General features: G+C 45.5%; 1 protein-coding gene across 1 annotated transcript in view; it reads right to left on the bottom strand.

The window, feature by feature from the left end:
- The window catches only part of KSR1 (kinase suppressor of ras 1), a 69,481-nt gene that overhangs the window by 29,996 nt on the left and 21,998 nt on the right, over positions 1-17,487 (bottom strand). The window contains exon 2 of the mRNA XM_086475124.1: positions 1,130-1,270. Coding sequence (XP_086331250.1) covers positions 1,130-1,270 — 141 coding nt within the window. The remainder of the gene's footprint in view (positions 1-1,129; positions 1,271-17,487) is intronic.

Here is a 17,487-nt window from a genome sequence, read left to right as displayed (position 1 = left end):
ATCTGATGTCAGTGCCCTGCAGTCCTGGAGTTCCCAATAACCACCTAAACACATCTGGGATTTCAGGCTCCTCTTCCAAAAAAAAGAAAAAAAAAAAACACGTCAGAGACAAGAGCTGGTGAGCTTGGCTTATCTGGACATTTCTGATCCCAGCAGAAGCGGCAGATCATTCTGTGCAGTAAAGAGGCTTCCAGTGATTTGCATGTTAATAATTAAACTGTAAAGATCAAAAGGAGCCATGGTCTGCGAGCATGAAGAGCTGCTGCTGGCCACCACACAGACCACCGCAGGAGAGTTATTCATTCCATTCTTTTACAGTGATGCAATGCTCTTTGGTAGTGTGAACGAGAGACTTTACTGGGGGGGGGGGGGTGTGCATAAAATGGAAAAACCTCTCTTGTTTCTGAGCAAAGACTCCCACCCCATCAAAATCCAGATCAAAACCCCCCTGCCCATTACTGGGTTGCAGTGCACTTGATTCTGCAGTTAGGAGTGCTGTGTGAGGCTACATGGTTTCAAAACCATCAGTCTGGCATAAACTCATCAACTCTGACCCCTTTTGCTAGTCCAAGTTTAGAGGGACACAGTGCTATTGGCTATTTTTGGATCTTCACCAATTTATAATTGTGGCATGCATGCTTTTAGAAACAAATAGGCTGTAAACTTAACATTTTTGTCCATTTGTTGAATATGTCACTGCACAAAACTGTAACTCTTGGTCCTTTTTTGGCTGTGGTACAGTATTATTTTTATCTAAAAGGTAGTACGTGATTAAGTTACGGCATCACTCTCAGACCTAGCAGGCAGAAGGAGAGGAGGTCGTGGTAAGGCAGGACCTTTGACTCATACTGAGCAACAGATGAGAGACGTTGCTTCAAACACTATGAAGAGAAGATCCCTACTAACTCTGGGAGGGGGACAAAGGGAAGGGAGTGTTTCAGCACCCCTGCTGGGTAATCACTGCTTCTGGGAGAGAGGAAGCACTCTTTCCACCAAAGGTCCCTCTGTGTATCCACACACTCCCACCTTGCCTGAAAGTGAGTTCAGGAAACTAACTCAAACCCAGCAGGAGCTGGGAATGTCTTGAAAGGGCGGGAAGGTTCTGTGCTGAGCGTTGTCTTCCCCTTACCTGCACGACTTCTTTCCTCACATTGACAATGTCTAACCAGTCGTTGAATCGTGGGTAGCTGTTGAGCTCTGCTGTTCTGTCGTGGAGGGGCACGCTCAGCTTACACTGCCGTTGTCTGCGGATGTAGTCAATCAGCTTCACCTGTTGGGATCCAGAAAGAAAACGGTTAGGGTCCCGGGGACAGGCTGGCACCTTCCTGGGCAATGTTGGCACAGTAGCCAGCCAAAGGGGTGCTGGTTTGTGAGTGGGGCTCTTTCACGATATAAAAATGACATACTCTTAGAAGCACTCAGGGAAGGTTTCCCTTGGACCAAGCATCTTTACTCCTCGACGTTTCAGCAGAAGGCAGGACCTCGCAGGGCCCATCCCCCTGCCAGGCACTTCTCTAAACCCGTATCAACAAAAGCTCTGTGCAGAGGCTGGGTGTCCTGCCAAAATGTGAAACGGCATCCAAACCATCAGAAACAATCAATGATATTCAGTTTAAAGGCGCTGCATATGTACACGCAACCTCATTCTGGATGCTGTGGATATGGCTAGCCTAACCTGCAGGACTAGCTGCCCGCTCATCCATTGGTCCTGTATGTTTGCTATATTCTCTTACATCTGGCCTCCATTTGGGCTAGGAGATCAGTGAGGCAGGAATAGCCCAAGTACCCAAAGACTCTGAGGCCCATTACCTAATGGGCATTTGTATTATAAAATCAACATTAAAAACAACGATCTTAAACCAACAAAAATTCAGGCAGTTTGACTCGATGATCATTGTAAGTCTTCTATTCTATCCTAAAGCTTTATTCCAAAGCTTTATCGCCTGACCATCTCATGCCAAATGCACTACACAGAAACCCTCACTTTAGGCATAGGAAAGTAAAACAACAACAAGGAACGTTATTTGTGCCTTATGTTTGCTTATCAAAAAGAAAATACTCTCAAAAGATTTCTCACTATGTCACACATTCCCATGGGGCAGACTTAAGCTTCAAAACCTTCCTAACAAAACAATGCCTGAAAGCAAGTTAGTTGATCCATGAGTTATAAACCAAAACATGTTCTTAGTCAACAAATTTTAGCATTTGGGACAAGATCAGACTACAAAAGTAAAGGAAAAAAAACCCATGGATTCTTTGCCCACTATAATATCTCTCCTCTTAAGTTTCTGCTCAAAATATTTTTGGTCTGTGTATCTGAATGACACTATACATGACTTGTATGTGCAAGCTCAGTTATACATGGAAAGAATTAGATCATCTCCTCCTTCCCCAGATAAAGGATATGTCAGATATTATAAGGAAAATAGATACTGCATTTGATCTCAACTCAACGACCCCCATATGGAGCACAATGCTTTGGGGCTGCTCATCAGTTTGGGAAAGCTGCTGCTTCGTCATAACTGTCCTAGAAGAAAAGCAAATTCTTCCTTGGCAGTATAGGGGAATCACTGGTTTTCCTGAAAGGGGGAAATTCTTTCTCCCTCTCATCTTGTTTACTGTGACCCAGTCCTGTAAATGTATAATCACGAGACTGCTGCATGTGCTCTTACACACAACCCCGTTAAATCAGCAAGGATAATGATAGAACACGCACAGAAACACAGTCAATGCCACACAAGCACTAAGCAGGAGGACCTGTACTTGCACAGGGGAACTACACCCTGCAACGCTGTTACATTGCTAATACTACTCTTTGAAGTAGCTGACGAGAGCATGTTTCCAGCCACAGTGACAGCTTCTGGGGACTCAAGCCATTGTGGCCCTCAGTTTTAGCATATGGCCAAAGACTGGTAATCAAGAGTAGGAAAAGCCCTGGAGACCATCCTTGGGACGGTCACAGATTGCAGCAGCATTGGACTGAAGTGACCCCACCTCAGTGTTGGGGTCCAGCACACCCAGCTGGATGTTCGTGGCTGCAACTTCAAAACGAAGCGATTTCCCTGTGAATGGAAGAAGCCTACAGATCACTTGCACTGTAGCTGCAGCTGAAGCCAGGGGAAGCCAAGTGGCAGCAACAGGCCCCAACCAAAACACTACCCAGGGTGTTTCTCGGAGGTTGGCTGCATTCTGGCAGCAGACCCACCAGCTCGGTGTAACGAAGAAAGCCAGCAGCTGTTGATAAGGCACTTCTAGCTTGTGCTTCCCTGTAAAGTTAGCTGAGGGCTTTGTTTAATGAGCAATCTGACTCTTCACAACTCTCAGGTGTAACAAGAAGTTTGTCTCTGCCGACACGCTTCTGAATTCAGACAGTAGTGCCATGAAGTTTGAGATTTATCAAAAAGTGAGTTAATACAAAAGTGATTCAAAGTCTTCATGCAATGAATACAGAAATGTGAAGCAGAACCACTCTTGGGAGCGGCAGTTGTGCAATAAAAGGACTGCCATGTCCTAGAAGACTCGGCCATCCCTTTGCATTTACGCTCTGACTGTAAGCTGAAACCAGAGGAACCTTCTAACCATAACTTCCTAACATGGCTTTGGAGCGTAAGACCTAAAAGAAATTACCTTGAAAATCCCACTCAAACATTCTCAGTCTCAGTACCTCTTTTTATAAAAAGGGGATGACAGCACTTCCTTTTTTCCACCCCTCGTCTGCTGTCGCCAGCCAGTCCCCACACTGCAGGGCAGCGCAGGGCAGCGCAGGGCAGAGCAGGCGCCTGCAGGCAGCCATGGTTCTGCCGAAGCCAGCCAGGCTCCGCAGGGGCTGGCCACGGGCGCAGCTGAGGCCTGGGCACCACCGACAGCCACGTTCCTGCGCCTGTACTCTGCGCCCAGTGAGAGACAAGTCAGCTCCTCCCTCAGCGCGGTGCCATACGCTAGTGTGTGTGTGACTGAAACACCGTGCAGCTTGCTCTGCCTGCACCCTACCCTGGAACTCGCTCTCGGCCGCACTCTCCTCCGCAGTTGCTCACACCCCTCAGTGCAGACGTCTCTGGAGTATGCACGCTCTGGTCCTGCCGAGCTAACTCAGCGCAGGCAAGGGGCACAGATGACATCATCAGCTGGCTTAGTACACAACCTCCTCCTTTCTCACTGTCATACATATTTTCCCGTAACAGCTAATCCAGCGAGCTCTCCTGGTCACAGCCAGGTCCGAAATAAGCTTGGAGGAGATACCGTTCCAAATATTTCCCTGCTAAAGTGCTTGGTTTAAATTTTTTCTGCTTCTCATCGTGATTTCTCCCCACCTCATGGCTTGGCTTTGTACCTTACACATTCTGCCACGGGACAGCCAGCTGGCCCACACGAGATGCAGTGTGACTCCGCAGATCTACCCAGCCACCACAAAGAAGCCTGTGCGCAGCTGCGGGTAACTGGTAACTCCTGCATTAGCGGGGTGAGCTGCTCCTACAGTGCAAGCAACCGTTGCACAGTTCAGATAGAATGCTATCACCGATCCTGACTGTGCCGTTTGCCTATCTGTCCTAAAACTCCCTTTTTAACAGGAAAGGCCTATGTCCTCACCAATAGGGTTTCATTCCACTCAAGATACTTGGTTCTGTTCTTATTGCCTCCAAATGCATCATGTTTGCATCCTGACTTTTTCCCCTCAAAAGACATTAGGGAGGAAGAGATTGGAATGAGAAAGAGGGACCTCACTGCGGGTAAAGATGGGAACCGGGTAGTCAAAGCCCTTACAGGAGAAGTGAGGGGAGCACATTTGCCCTTCTCAAACAAGAGGGGATCTTGGCGACCCACAGGCTAGAAGTGAGGTTAACCAGGAACTGGGAATGGAGGCAATAGTACGGTATGAATAGAGGGGGAAGGTCCCCTCATAAGAGGCAGAAAGAAGAGGTTGCAGGAAGTGTGAGGACTACTCAATAGCCCCCAATACGCCAGAAGTCAGCCTACATAAACCAAAACCTGCTTCCCAGCTGTGCAACAGATATGTCATGGAAAGGAGAAGGAAGACAGAAATCATCCAAGCCTTCACTTTTTCTGGAGGCCATTCCAAGCAAGGTTCAGTGATGATACACACTTTGATATAGAAACTGCAACCACAAAACCCAGCCAAAGGCAAACAAGTCAGATGCACATTTGTAAGCCGCGGTATGTAGAATTCCCAGGGTACTGTGGTATGGTACTGCTTCTTCCCCCACGTCACCTCATCCCTTCCCCATTCCTGGGCACACCTCAATCAAAATTGCAGTGATTTTGAAACTGGTACAGCCAGCCGTGACAGGCCTGTGTGTAAAAGTAGCAGCTCAGCTCCTCAGACTAATTGTTATTTTAGTGTAGGACCTCCCGTCTGGCAAGACTTATTTTCCTGGAAGAAGGATGAGATGTCAGCATACTCTCTTAAGCTACAGCTCCACGCTTAGTTATATGTCACACTAATTATATGCAAATGTATTAAAAGTAGCGCATGACCCAGTATAAAGCCAGGAACTGCAAGCACTGACAGCGACAAGAAAAGGTCTGGGAATCTGTTCCAACAACCACAGTGGAAGGCAAGAAGAACTTAGCATTTATTTATAAATGAAAAATCACAAATTAAGTAAAAGAAATACACAAAAAATGCTTGCCCCACCTTATCCTATCACAATCTGCAGTATCATGAAGACAGCATGAGGAAGGATAACCTTGAGGTACAGTCACTATTCCTGCATTCCCCAGAAAAGTTCTCCTCACCAATTTCTATGTAACACCAGAAGGATCACATCTAATGAGCGAGGCTCTGGGGAGCTGGACTCCACTCCTAGCTCTGCCACTGACGTGCTGTCTGACCGTGAGCAAATTGAATCATCTGTCTCCTCTTCCATCCTGCCCGTGGCTCTGCCTGCTCCTACTGCACAAACTCCCTGGAGCAGGTGCTGCCTTCAACTATTTTCATACTGCTTAAAACCCCACAGGTTTACATATTTTCATTTGACCAATCTCATCCATAGCATAAACTCCTAACAGGATACTGCTGGAAGGTACCCTACCCAGCACAGATTTCAATGTCAAACTTTTCTTCTTCATCAGGATATAATAAAAATGTAATTCTCAAAAATGGAAAAGCAATCTGACAGCACAGATCTGAGTATCTTAGATTGCCAAGTCTGGTTTTCCCATGATAACTCCTTCACATTTACTCTTCAAGTCCAAATTTGTTTTCCCCTAGTCCTATAAATAGTTTATTTGCATTCTCTTCCCACCCTACATGCACCACGCTTCTCCCCTAGGATGAATTTCATTTTGTTATTTCCTGCCCAGACTTTTAACTAAACTACACAGTTTGGCTTTAATAGCTGAGCTGTTGCAAAACCCTTTTCTGAGAATATAATAAAACTTCTGGGTTCAGTGACGCACATAAAAACCCACAAACAACATGCAGGTCTGCAACCACAAACTAGACGGAGAGATAAAGCCAAGAGTAAGCTATTCACTGCCTGCTTGCCAAACGGCACATCCTACTCATCACAAATGGCAAAGCCCACAACAGAAGCAGTGATACTCCAACTGCCCGAAACCCGCAGAGATGGGAAAGAACAAGAACAGAGACAGGACATGGAGCAGCTGGAGTAAATGGCTGTTTACAGGGTGTGCTCCAGTACAGCCCTCCTCCTCTCTGTCTGGTGCAGCTGATGGCCAGGGACACCCAGTTCTCGTCTGCTCCAAGAACTGCACATGCTGCAAGGCATGCTCCTGGATTCACGTTTATCTCCTCCCCAAAGAACCTTTTAAATTAATATCCCTTTACAGCATACGTGAGAAGCAGGCTCAAGATGTTTAGGAAAAACCTGCCAAGACTGTACTTTTTTATTTACTTGTACAAAATAAACAGCGCATCTCTTGAGATAGAAGTTTGCTCGTATCCATGACCTCAAGCCAACAGTTGGGAATTTAAACAACGATGAAGCAGAAACAAACACCCATAAGTTCTTCAGTTGCACTTCTGCAGACATGGCACGAGAAAGCAATGGCATCTGTAAAACTAGTTCACTGACAACAGGGTACAAAATTCAGGAGTCCTTGGCAAGCAAGGAGATACTGCAAGGATGAGTTGGAAGAATCCAGTATTCAAACTGCAGCCTAAATATTTCTGACTTCTGGTTAATTGATCAGAAATCACATTCTAACTTAATTTGTCAGAGAATGTTAACTGTTACGGTCCCTAACCAGAGAAATTAAGTTTGGGCATCACTGTCTCTCAGCTTCTTGTCAATTATGTTTTATTCATGTTTAGAAAATGGCATTCTATTCCAGAAGTCATTAAAAGGCAAGCACGTTAAACCTACTGCAGCTTTTGGCCTTGGCCAAAACCCAATCAGTCTGACTTCAATGCCATTGATCCAAACGAACAGGGAGAAAGGGGCAGAGGATAGAAAACTGCATTTTTCTGAAGCCTGCCCCTCATGCTTCTAATCCACGTAACCTGGAAATACCCTATAAATGTGGTGAGAGTAATTATTTTAAAATCACAAAAAAAGGGGAAACTGAGGCACAGAATGGGAATTATACATTAAACAACTCAGGGACAGCCAGAGGGACTCTAATAGGGATCCTGCTACACCAAAGTGCCAGCCGAGATTTCCTCAGAGTATCAACAGTTAGAGACCAAGTTTGATTCAGTGATACATTTCACTACCAAATGCCACGTTTTCACACTTTGGCAAAACTTACAAGGCTCTGCTCACTGATGCCCACAACTCTGCCGGATGACTTGAAACATATGCAATGTTTAGAAGCAGGGTTTTTGCAATACCCCAAACAAACAATTGTCATTATTTTATCAACACATGAAGCACACGTTCAAAAGCAGATCCCATTTCTCCTGTCCCGGCAGATGAAAACTCATGGAGTCCGGCAGCACTTGAAAAGACGATAAATACGAGTTTACACTAATACTTCCAGGACTGCAGCCACTTCCTGCCTTGCAACGTAACAAGCTGGTGGCTGAAGTTTTAAAAGGATCAGATCAATGTATGACCCAGCACTTACATGTGGCTAAGAGAAATGCATATCATCTATCTTCCTTCAGACAGGAATTAATCAGGAAGGAACTCTTCTATTAACCTCCTGCCAAGAACAGGACCCAGAGGGCAAGGGTGCGCTCTCTGAAGCATCAGACAATAGCTACTGCTGTAGCGGGACCCTGCACCAGCTGGATGAGCATCTCATACCGTGAGGGGGGGTTCTGCATTCCTACCTCATGCAACGGAAGACTAAACTTCTGAACGCAGACTTTATCTGCATGGCACACTGGGGAAAGTAAGATGAGTCATTTTAAGGCATCCAGTGAAAGTGGATTCACTTCACACCTTTAGCTGACTCTTACCTATTTTCCTCAGTGCCATTATATAGACAAATCCTAAGTCAGGCCAAAAAAAAAACCTTGAGCAGCCTGAGCACTCAAGAGAACATAAAAAGGTCAGAATCTGACTTGCCAGATTTGTCTCTGAAGTCATGCTCGGCAACCATGTGAGAAACCGATAAAGATCTCAACAACCATTGGCGAGCAGCAGCAGTGTGAGTGTACTTCAGGACACTTTTTTCAAAGTCATCTGAGTTAAAAAAGAAGAAAGGTGCAACTGAGTTGATCCGTGCAAAGGAAAGTACTAGTATTGCATTTTGATACAGCAAGCTAGTCTGCATGCAAGGCTGCTTGCTTTGAGGTATGAAAGCTGAGAGCTAGGGAAGAGTCTGTGATCTGAACAAGAGCTCAGACAGCCCCTGTGCAGCCGGCCAGCACAACGAAACACACCTTCCCCACCCCGGCGACGCAAGGCCCACACAGCAGCTCGCTCCTCAGCACAGCCCGGCCGCGAGGGTAACTGTCTGGCACTCCTGAGATCCGGCTGTCACTACCCGCTCTGCCTCAGGCTCCCATCTTTGAAACGGCCACAAGAGCACCCCTTCTTTCATGGGTTTTGGAAAGATGATCACAACAGAGCTAGTAAGTCACCTGGACACCACAGCAGCAGGGAGGGAACACCAAATTGGGGGGAAGTAGCAAACGCCAAAGTAGCAGAAGTGCTGGTTGGTTTCTCCAGCTAGGACTGAAATGCAGCAACGCTGCGTCCAGAGCAGAACCTTCCCTGATAGGCAGTAATGGAGGCAATCACAGTTTGAGTGATTGTTGAGCCTCAACACTCACCTGGGGCCAGAGGAGACCCACAGAAATACACAAGGATGAAGTGCCCTACTAGAAGAGAGAAGAATAATGGCAAAGAATCATTATGCAGAAATAGGGCTGAGGTTTTCCTTGTCTGTCCTGCAGACTGTGCACGGAGCCAGGAGCAGATGGACGGAGGATCACAAGACACAGATTCCAGTCTCAGCTCTGCCAGGGATCTGCAGACACAGGGCAAGCCACTTCATGCGCGCCGGCGAGCCCCGCTGTTCAGTCAACCATCCTAAACAGTTCTGAATCAAGGTAACGGTCTGCAATACCCTTCAACGAACAACAAACCATCTTTGCAGCTCCTGTACGCCACACAACCCAGCTTGAGCTGTTCCTCTGGTGAACTTAAGCTTTAAGCAGCTGACTCATTTGAATGTCCCCCTGGCTATCTCAATTGTTATCCTCATCCGATCAGAGCATCACCAAGCAGCAACTGAAGTCTCAGAAATGCTCACTTCCCCGCTACGTTCAGAGAACGAGCCTGTTGTGCATATAGGTATAAACCTCATAACAATGTGGACTGTTCCCTTTCCAGTACAGGGAGAACTAAACTAATGCTTGGTTTTGACTGGTTTAAAACCAAATCTGCCTGGTGAAATGGAGAGTGGGTCTGTACCCTTTTAACATGACATACGCTCATTTTGCAGCGAAAACTCATCCAAACCTGTTCATAGAACATTTCGTTCGACCACACAGAAAACCATCCTTCCCATCTGTGCGTTCATTAGGAACACTCAGATAACAGAGGATTCAGCTGGAGAGTCTTACAATCCCACAAACTCCAAAGCTACCTTGAATTCAGCATGGAATTCAAACAGCTCTTTTCAAGGCAAGCACAAGGAGCAAAACACACAACCCAAAGTAAGAAGAAAAGATGCAAAAAACAACCCCAAAATATTTCAAGCAATTATTTGTATCCTAAACAAAGGAGGTCACTCCACTTCTCATCCACATGGTTTTGCCCTCAAAATCAGCAGAACTGAATCTACTAAAGGATGATATTTTGACATGTATCTTCACCAGCCATATAAGGCCAAACTAGTAGATAAAATATTACAAAGAAATATCTAGTAGCAGATTCATTTGTTTATTTGAGATGGTATCTGAGAAAAGGAGCTCCCACACATGTCAGACACTGACTTGCCCTCTGTGGAATTCACATTCTCTTACTTGAACCCAGCTGACGCATTCAGCAAGGAAGCACGGCAGAGCGAGCAGGACTGCCGTCCGAGATGTGAGGCCTGGCTTCTAGTTCTCGCTCTGCCAGAGCAGCAGCCAGAGCACTCCCTTGCTTCGGTCTGTTTTCTGCCCACCTCTGCACTGAATGGCAGCCAAAGGCACCAGGTACGCAGGTTACTGCTATGCTGGACCACAGGCACAGTCCTCTTTGGAAAAGACAGCTTGCAGAACAGTGCCACGGCTTTGAATGCTAAACCCAACTTACGGACATTAACATACTCTCAAGACCCCATGTGGCAGCACCTGATTAAAAACAAGAAAGAGGAAGGAGGATTAAAAATAATTTGCACAAAGGGAAGGAGGAGTTCTAAACACAGGTCACGAAAGACCCAACTTTCAGTCCTCTGATCTAACCACCAGATCATGGCAGCACTGACTGCAACTGAGCTCCTAAAAGCAGAGGAAATCAAAAGGACGACACGGATGGGAAGGAGCACTCCGAGCGCCAGCTGCACGCTGGGGGGACCGCTCCGCAGGCTGCACCACGCACGAGGCGGGAGCTGGGCCAGCTCACCGCGGCTGACGGTCCTCGCACGGAGTTTCCACGCCAGCTTTACCTGCAGCGGTCTCCGCACAGAACAACTGACAGCCTGCTGCTTCTGCGGAACCTGCCTGTCTCGGCCGACTTAAGGACTTTTGGTTTTGCTTACAGAAGAAAAGGAAACAGTTTCTCAATGCATTGCTAAACAAACCCTGCAAACCAGGACCCAGCACAAGCCAGCAAAAAAACTGTACAGACAAGGTATGCTCTGGGGAAGGAAAAAGAACACAAACAAAAAACCCTTAAGAGAAATTAGTAAATAAAAGCACAGAGAGGTAGAGGGATAGGGAGAGATGGAACACCAGATGGATGAATTTTCCTTTGAACCTTCAGTCATGCCCAAGGCTGACACAATAGCCACTGCCTAAACACTACAGTGTGTTATTTCTGCTTTGTCAGATGATGCAGACAGCATCGTTTCTGGGTCACTTGGCGGCCACATACCACCCCTTTTCTCTCCCCTCCTTTCTTTTTCACAATCCCAGCAACTGAGAGCTGTAAACACTCAGTTGAGGCCTCCCCAGCTGAGAGTAGGAGGATGAAACTGCACAACCAAGTGGCTCCCTGTGCCTGATAACGTGATTCTCTTCAAAGATTTCATCCTAGGGAGGCATCCGAGCCTGATGCAGCTACAGGAACAGACCTCTACTTAAATATCAAAGTTTTCACACCCACTGAACACTAAAAATGAAAGCCCTCCCTCTTTCTTTATAACCTGAGGACATGCAACTGCAACAGAACGACTGAGAGCACTCTGCAAGACTAAGAACTGTACTTACCATTTGCTGAGCACAACCCTGCTGCTGCCACATCAGAGCTGCAGCTCAACCTCCTCTCAGCTCAGCCTTCTCTCCAGCACCCATCTAGCTGCTTTAGCTCAGCCATGCATCATTAGACTTAACTGTCTTTCCACATGGAGCACAGGAAGACCAATACTTCCTCTTGCACAAAGTGTACACCTAAGGATATCACTGCTCCAACTGGCCTACAGAGCTGTTAGGGTTTCCCGTCCACTCATGGGATTTAGCAGGCTGATGGATTTAACCTGCTATCAAGAGTATTTCTGTCCAAGCACAGCACACCTCCTGTTCTCACTCATTTGATTCCTTCCATGGTCCCCAGATCCTGTATCTGTTCACATGCAGCCAAATCTCAAACAGCTCAAGCTAAGTGATCAGCTGGAAGAGTATCACCGTCAGTCCGGAACCGGTCCTCAACAGCTACAGCTTCACAAAGCTTAGTTCAACAGACTCTTGGCCCCCAACCAAGGTCTTTAACAGTGAGTTAACACACATCTGTCAGAAATGGACTCACGCCTTTGGCAAGACAATAAAAAGGATCTCCTGAGATCCCTTCCAGGGATTCTACATTGGCTGAGACACTGACCTGCATTGTAACAGCACTGAAAGAAATCCAGAGAGCCTCCAGAAATCAGACTTCCATCTCCCTGCCCCAAGCAAAGATCAGCCCTGAATAAATCTTTCTTGACAGCTGGGGAAACCTAGGCTCAGATCCCTCCTCTCTTTCTTATTTCTTGCACGTTCCTAAGCAAACCACAGCAGGCCTGATCCCCTGCAGACTCCAACAGCGAGTCAGGAGCTGACATCCTTTGGTGGTTCCGCATCTTACAGTCTTCAAGGCTCAGTTCTGGGTTTGTTAGAGTGTACACAGTGCTACACTGCCTCACAAGCTGGGGAAAAGGCAGGAGTTTAGGAGGTGCTCAGATCCTAACACAACACAGGCTTCTCGGAGTACTGCAGGTAAACAATTACTTTTCCAACTTACCTGCTGTAGCCTGTAAAGTTATACTGAGGTCAATGCAGCCCAGCGATAACACTAATAAGGGGCTTCTCCCTATAACTATAACTGTCCAGTGTCTTGTCAAACCCATTATATCTCTCCTCCTGTAAAGAAAACAACAACCCCACATCCCCTGCTGGTTTTTGAGTGACTGCGGCCAGAAAGCAGCAAGTCACAGGGAAAAGATCACAGAACCGTCATCATCTGGAGAGGAAACATCAGGTCATGTTTTGGGGATAGGGGTTGTGTTACAATTCACAGATCTCTCTGTAAAACTCAAAACTTAAAGTGGCTTTAAAGACAATATCCGCCATAATTTTTTTATGATTGAACTAATCATTCTTGCACATCTGTAAAGAAATCTCAAGTATATTTGATTGGATGGTGGGGGAGGTGGGAATAAAGAAACCAACAACCTGTGCATGTGTAAACTTGCAGTACAAATAAAGCAGCAGCGTTTACAGCAAAAAAAATATAAAGCCAGACATTTCCTTCAGCAAGGTCAGGAAGAGAATGACTAATTCTAGGTCCCCATCAGATTCTTGTGCTTCCCTTTCCTCTTCATTGCAAGCCTCGTCCTGCAAGGTACTGAGCACCCACAGCTCTGAGACAGTGAGGGAAAGGACCAAGGGGCAACACCTTGCAGGTCCAGCCTGAAAGCTCCCAGTACTCTGGAGGAACTGAGAGGTCTCTGAAGGAACTGAGCTCCTTTAATGAAGCAGTTTACTGCCCAGGCTCTTGTCCCTAATCCCAAAGGTTTCTTTCACATTTCTTTTCCCCTTGCCTTCCCCACCATCTCCCTTTCATCTTACACATTTCTACTTCTGTAGCCTCAATAAAATAACACAGATTTACAAACCTCCTGTCTCTTCCCTTCCCTCAGGTACTGGCTGGGGAATGGGACAGATTAGCAGCTTGTTCTCTGCAGCGCTTGGATTTATTAGCAGACCAAGGGAAGAAAACAACACACAACAAAATCAAATCCTCTGCTTGTTTAACTCAATTATTTGAGCACTTCAAGAGTTCTACTTTCCCCTCCTCCCTCTGACACACACACTTCCCCAAACTACTGCCGGGCTGGACTTTGAGGAAGAGGTTTATACAGGAAAAGTTTAAGTCTATGTAGGAGCAGGTTGCAAGTCTTAGAGCTGAAGACATTATGTCTCTGCACCCTGGGAAATCTTAGCTAAGAAACCTTATTCTGTGAAATGCTCCAAATTATCAGCTTTCCACTAGAAAGAATGGAGCTATTTTGGCAAGGACTGGGGTCACATTTCTCTTTTCACAGACACTGCATGAGAAAGCTGCCATGGCTCACTGCTCACATTTTGTTTTCCCAAAAATCTCTTTGGGACTCTGTCTTACTGGTTAACATTCGCCTATAGCAAACGCGTGGGGTTTCAATCGTTAAAGTACAAACATAGCATTTCGAGTGGAGATACCCGAGTCCAGATTCCCAGCCCACAAAAGAACATTTTTTCTTTGTGACTGTTGAGACTTTCATCTAAGGCATGATGTGCCCGCTTAGAAAGCGGAGGAAAATATAGCTGCTGACCTAGTAACAGTTGCACGAAGAAACATACAGGAGGCCGATAAGCAACACTTGGCCATACCCCAGACACTACTGCACCAGCTGTATCATGCAACAGCCGGGAAAGATTTTAATCAACGCTTGAAAAACGATCACACACATGTACAAGGACAACAAGCTCCAAGTTTAACATCTTTAAGCCAGATACAGTATCCGTCACTTTTGTGACTTTCCACGGAAACTCCACACAGCACATTTGTCTCTGTGCCCAGTCAGAAAAGGAGGTGGGGTTTTTCTTGGGTTTTTCTCCTTTGTTTTTGTTTGTTTAAGAGAAGTGTATTGTCACAAATAGATTGCTAAAACCAAGACTCTTCCATGAAAGTGATTTAGGTAAGTTTCTCATTTTCAAAGCATTCTATGGAAACAAAGTTCTCAAAACGTATTTTTCTAATAAACCTTGATTTAAAAAGACTTCACTTCTGCATTAAATGTATAATGAAAGAAAATATGCCAGATCAGGACCAGAATTTAAGCATTTTGCATGTGTGTCAAAAAATTATGTTATGTAGATTTTGTGAAAAATCTGAGCCTGGTTTTTCACTCCAGTTGGGGATTGGAAAAAGGTCTTTGGAGACAGTAAGTTCTCACATTTGCTGAGAACCAGCATCCACCAAGAATTCCTGATCACTCCAAGATTCAGAAAACAATCCTAGAGCATCAGCCTGTAGAAACATTTCTACAAAGTGATTTATACACCCGTTCACCTTCATTCCACTTCTGGGCTGAACTTTGCAATTTTTTGTATCTTTCACTTTCCATGCTACACAGCCTCCTCATGAAACACTCCACCAAATACTTCTCCATCACCCTTTCTGCACTACATGTGCTTAGTTAGATCACTTTTGTCTTAAAGTATCTCCTCTGATTATCCACTGGAGAATAAGTTCAGCAGCCTCTGGGGTTCAGGGTTTCTGCTCAATCTCTTGCTCAGATGACTGTATCAGAGGAGGGACTCCACTGAGTGACAGTGACTAGAAACAAGAAAAAAGCCTGCCTGCTTATGAGAAAATAAAAAGCCATTGTAACAAGCCTGTATGCTATTTTGTGATGGAAGTACTCCCCTCCTAAGGAGTAGGGGAAAGACAAAGGGATTCTATGTTGTATTTTTCTGCCTGCAAACTGACAGTTCCGAGTGCTGGTACAAATTCATTCCTTAAGCTTTGAGATTTTCACTGCAGCCAACCAGCTCTTCATCGTTATACACAGATCGCTCATGGTTTTGGCAGACTCCTTTAATTTATAGTATTTAATCTTGATCTTTCCAAAAGGGACATGAATAAGTTAGGTACGAGTGGAAGTACTAGCTTCCCCAGGATGCTTCTGAAAACTGAAGCGCCACACCTGTACAACGCAAGACCCTACATCCCACTGGTACTCTACGACATCTCCCTCTAGGTGCGCTATGAAACACTGCTGGGAATAATTCTTCCTACAGCACTCCTCCAGAGTAACGAGAGCTACAGAAATACAGCAAAGGCCTACGAATGTTTGAGGGATCCAGCAGTGCTGCAGGGAGCTTCTTACCTACCTCACAGGCACAAAGTCAGCGTCCACATATAGCTTTCCTAGTATTTGGGTTGTTTGAAAACAAAGCACATGAGCTCTCTTTCCAAAGCTCAGCTGTTCCGAGGATTTCCACAGATGTAATACTTACATCTGCTCAGCCATCACGTGATGAGGGCACAAAATAGCAGGATTCCCTAAGTATCAGCAGTCTTTTCTTTAGTATCCAGCTTCTGAATCCAAAACATCTTAAAACAAAAATAACTTTCTATCTCCATCCTTTCTTGACAGTCTTAATTCTCTTTTGCATTTTGGCAAAGGGAATTTACAAATTCAACTAGATCGTTTACAGTATAATCTTAAACATGCAAATAACAAGCAGCAGACTATTATTAGCTTTCCAGCTGTGACTGATTCAAAGAATACTGAAGTTATCTGAAATCACTTTTCCAGAATGCTGGATTAGGTTCTGTTCATGTTGTCTGTTACCCTGACAGTACAGTTGACATCAGATCCTTGTGCCTGGTTAGGTTAGAAACACAGGCACTTGGTAGCTCAATACAGGCAGCTTGGCTGCCCAAGCTGGTCCTCAACCTAGCGTTTCATCTTGTGGAGTCCATTTCCATAGCCCTCAAAAAACTCTGCATGTTGAGTCTTGTCTCTGCAGCAATGCCACTGACAATCATTTTCTTCAATTGGTAAGAGAAAGGGAGAGGACCGAGCACAGTCACCCAAAAATAGGAAGCTGTAGCATTACTCACTACCTGAAGGACTTGCCTGCCCTTCTCCCTTTTCCATTATTCAGCAGATGTTCTTAAATCAGTTACTCAGTTTTTAAATGCGCCTGCGAAAACCTCATTTCTTAGGACACATCCACCCACTGAATTCAGCAAGGCAGTTACTGCTACTCCCTTGCTTCAGTGGGAAAGAGCATGGCATTTTAAGTGAGCCTCACTACTTCAAACTGTAACACAGCATCAGATACAGCAGTGCTGCTGTACATGGTTGAACAACTACCCATTCATTATCTACCATTAACTACCCATATCACAAGCTGAAATCTGTAAGGGCTGGATTCCCAAAGATTCTATTACTGAGTTGCTTTTGAGGTCTGCTGCAGTAAAAAAGGGCAAATCTACCCCCATGATGGAAAATACTTCTCTAAAAAAGCCACAGTTCTTAAAAATGCAAGTTCGCCATGTATATCACAGTCACTGGTGCCAAGGCTCCGTGTTCTGTTCTCATGATGAGACAAGCAGAGTTTGCTCCAAGCTACTGCTAAGAGCACTGCTGCCACTGAAGCTTCTCAGCAAAAAGCAGTGGATTCTTTGAATGCATCTGAATATCCTTGGAGGAGAACAGGTGATAAGCCATATAAAATGGGCTGGGGGGAGACGGACAACAAAAAACAATTCACATAAAGGCTTCTATTTCTTTCTGTCATGATGTTTGTACTGGCAACAGTTACAAGTCTAAGAATAACTTAGCATCACACAGCTGGACAGACTTCAGCTCCTGGGAGCAGATTCTCTGCTGCTGTATGCCTCTTTCAGCCATCATGCCCTTTTTCATGTTAGCACG

Source organism: Leptosomus discolor, chromosome 18, assembly GCF_034619465.1.
Source record: "Leptosomus discolor isolate bLepDis1 chromosome 18, bLepDis1.hap2, whole genome shotgun sequence".
Classification (NCBI taxonomy): domain Eukaryota; kingdom Metazoa; phylum Chordata; class Aves; order Leptosomiformes; family Leptosomidae; genus Leptosomus; species Leptosomus discolor.
The sequence above is the reverse complement of the archived record's forward strand: the minus strand, read 5'-3'. Positions and strand labels throughout refer to the sequence as shown.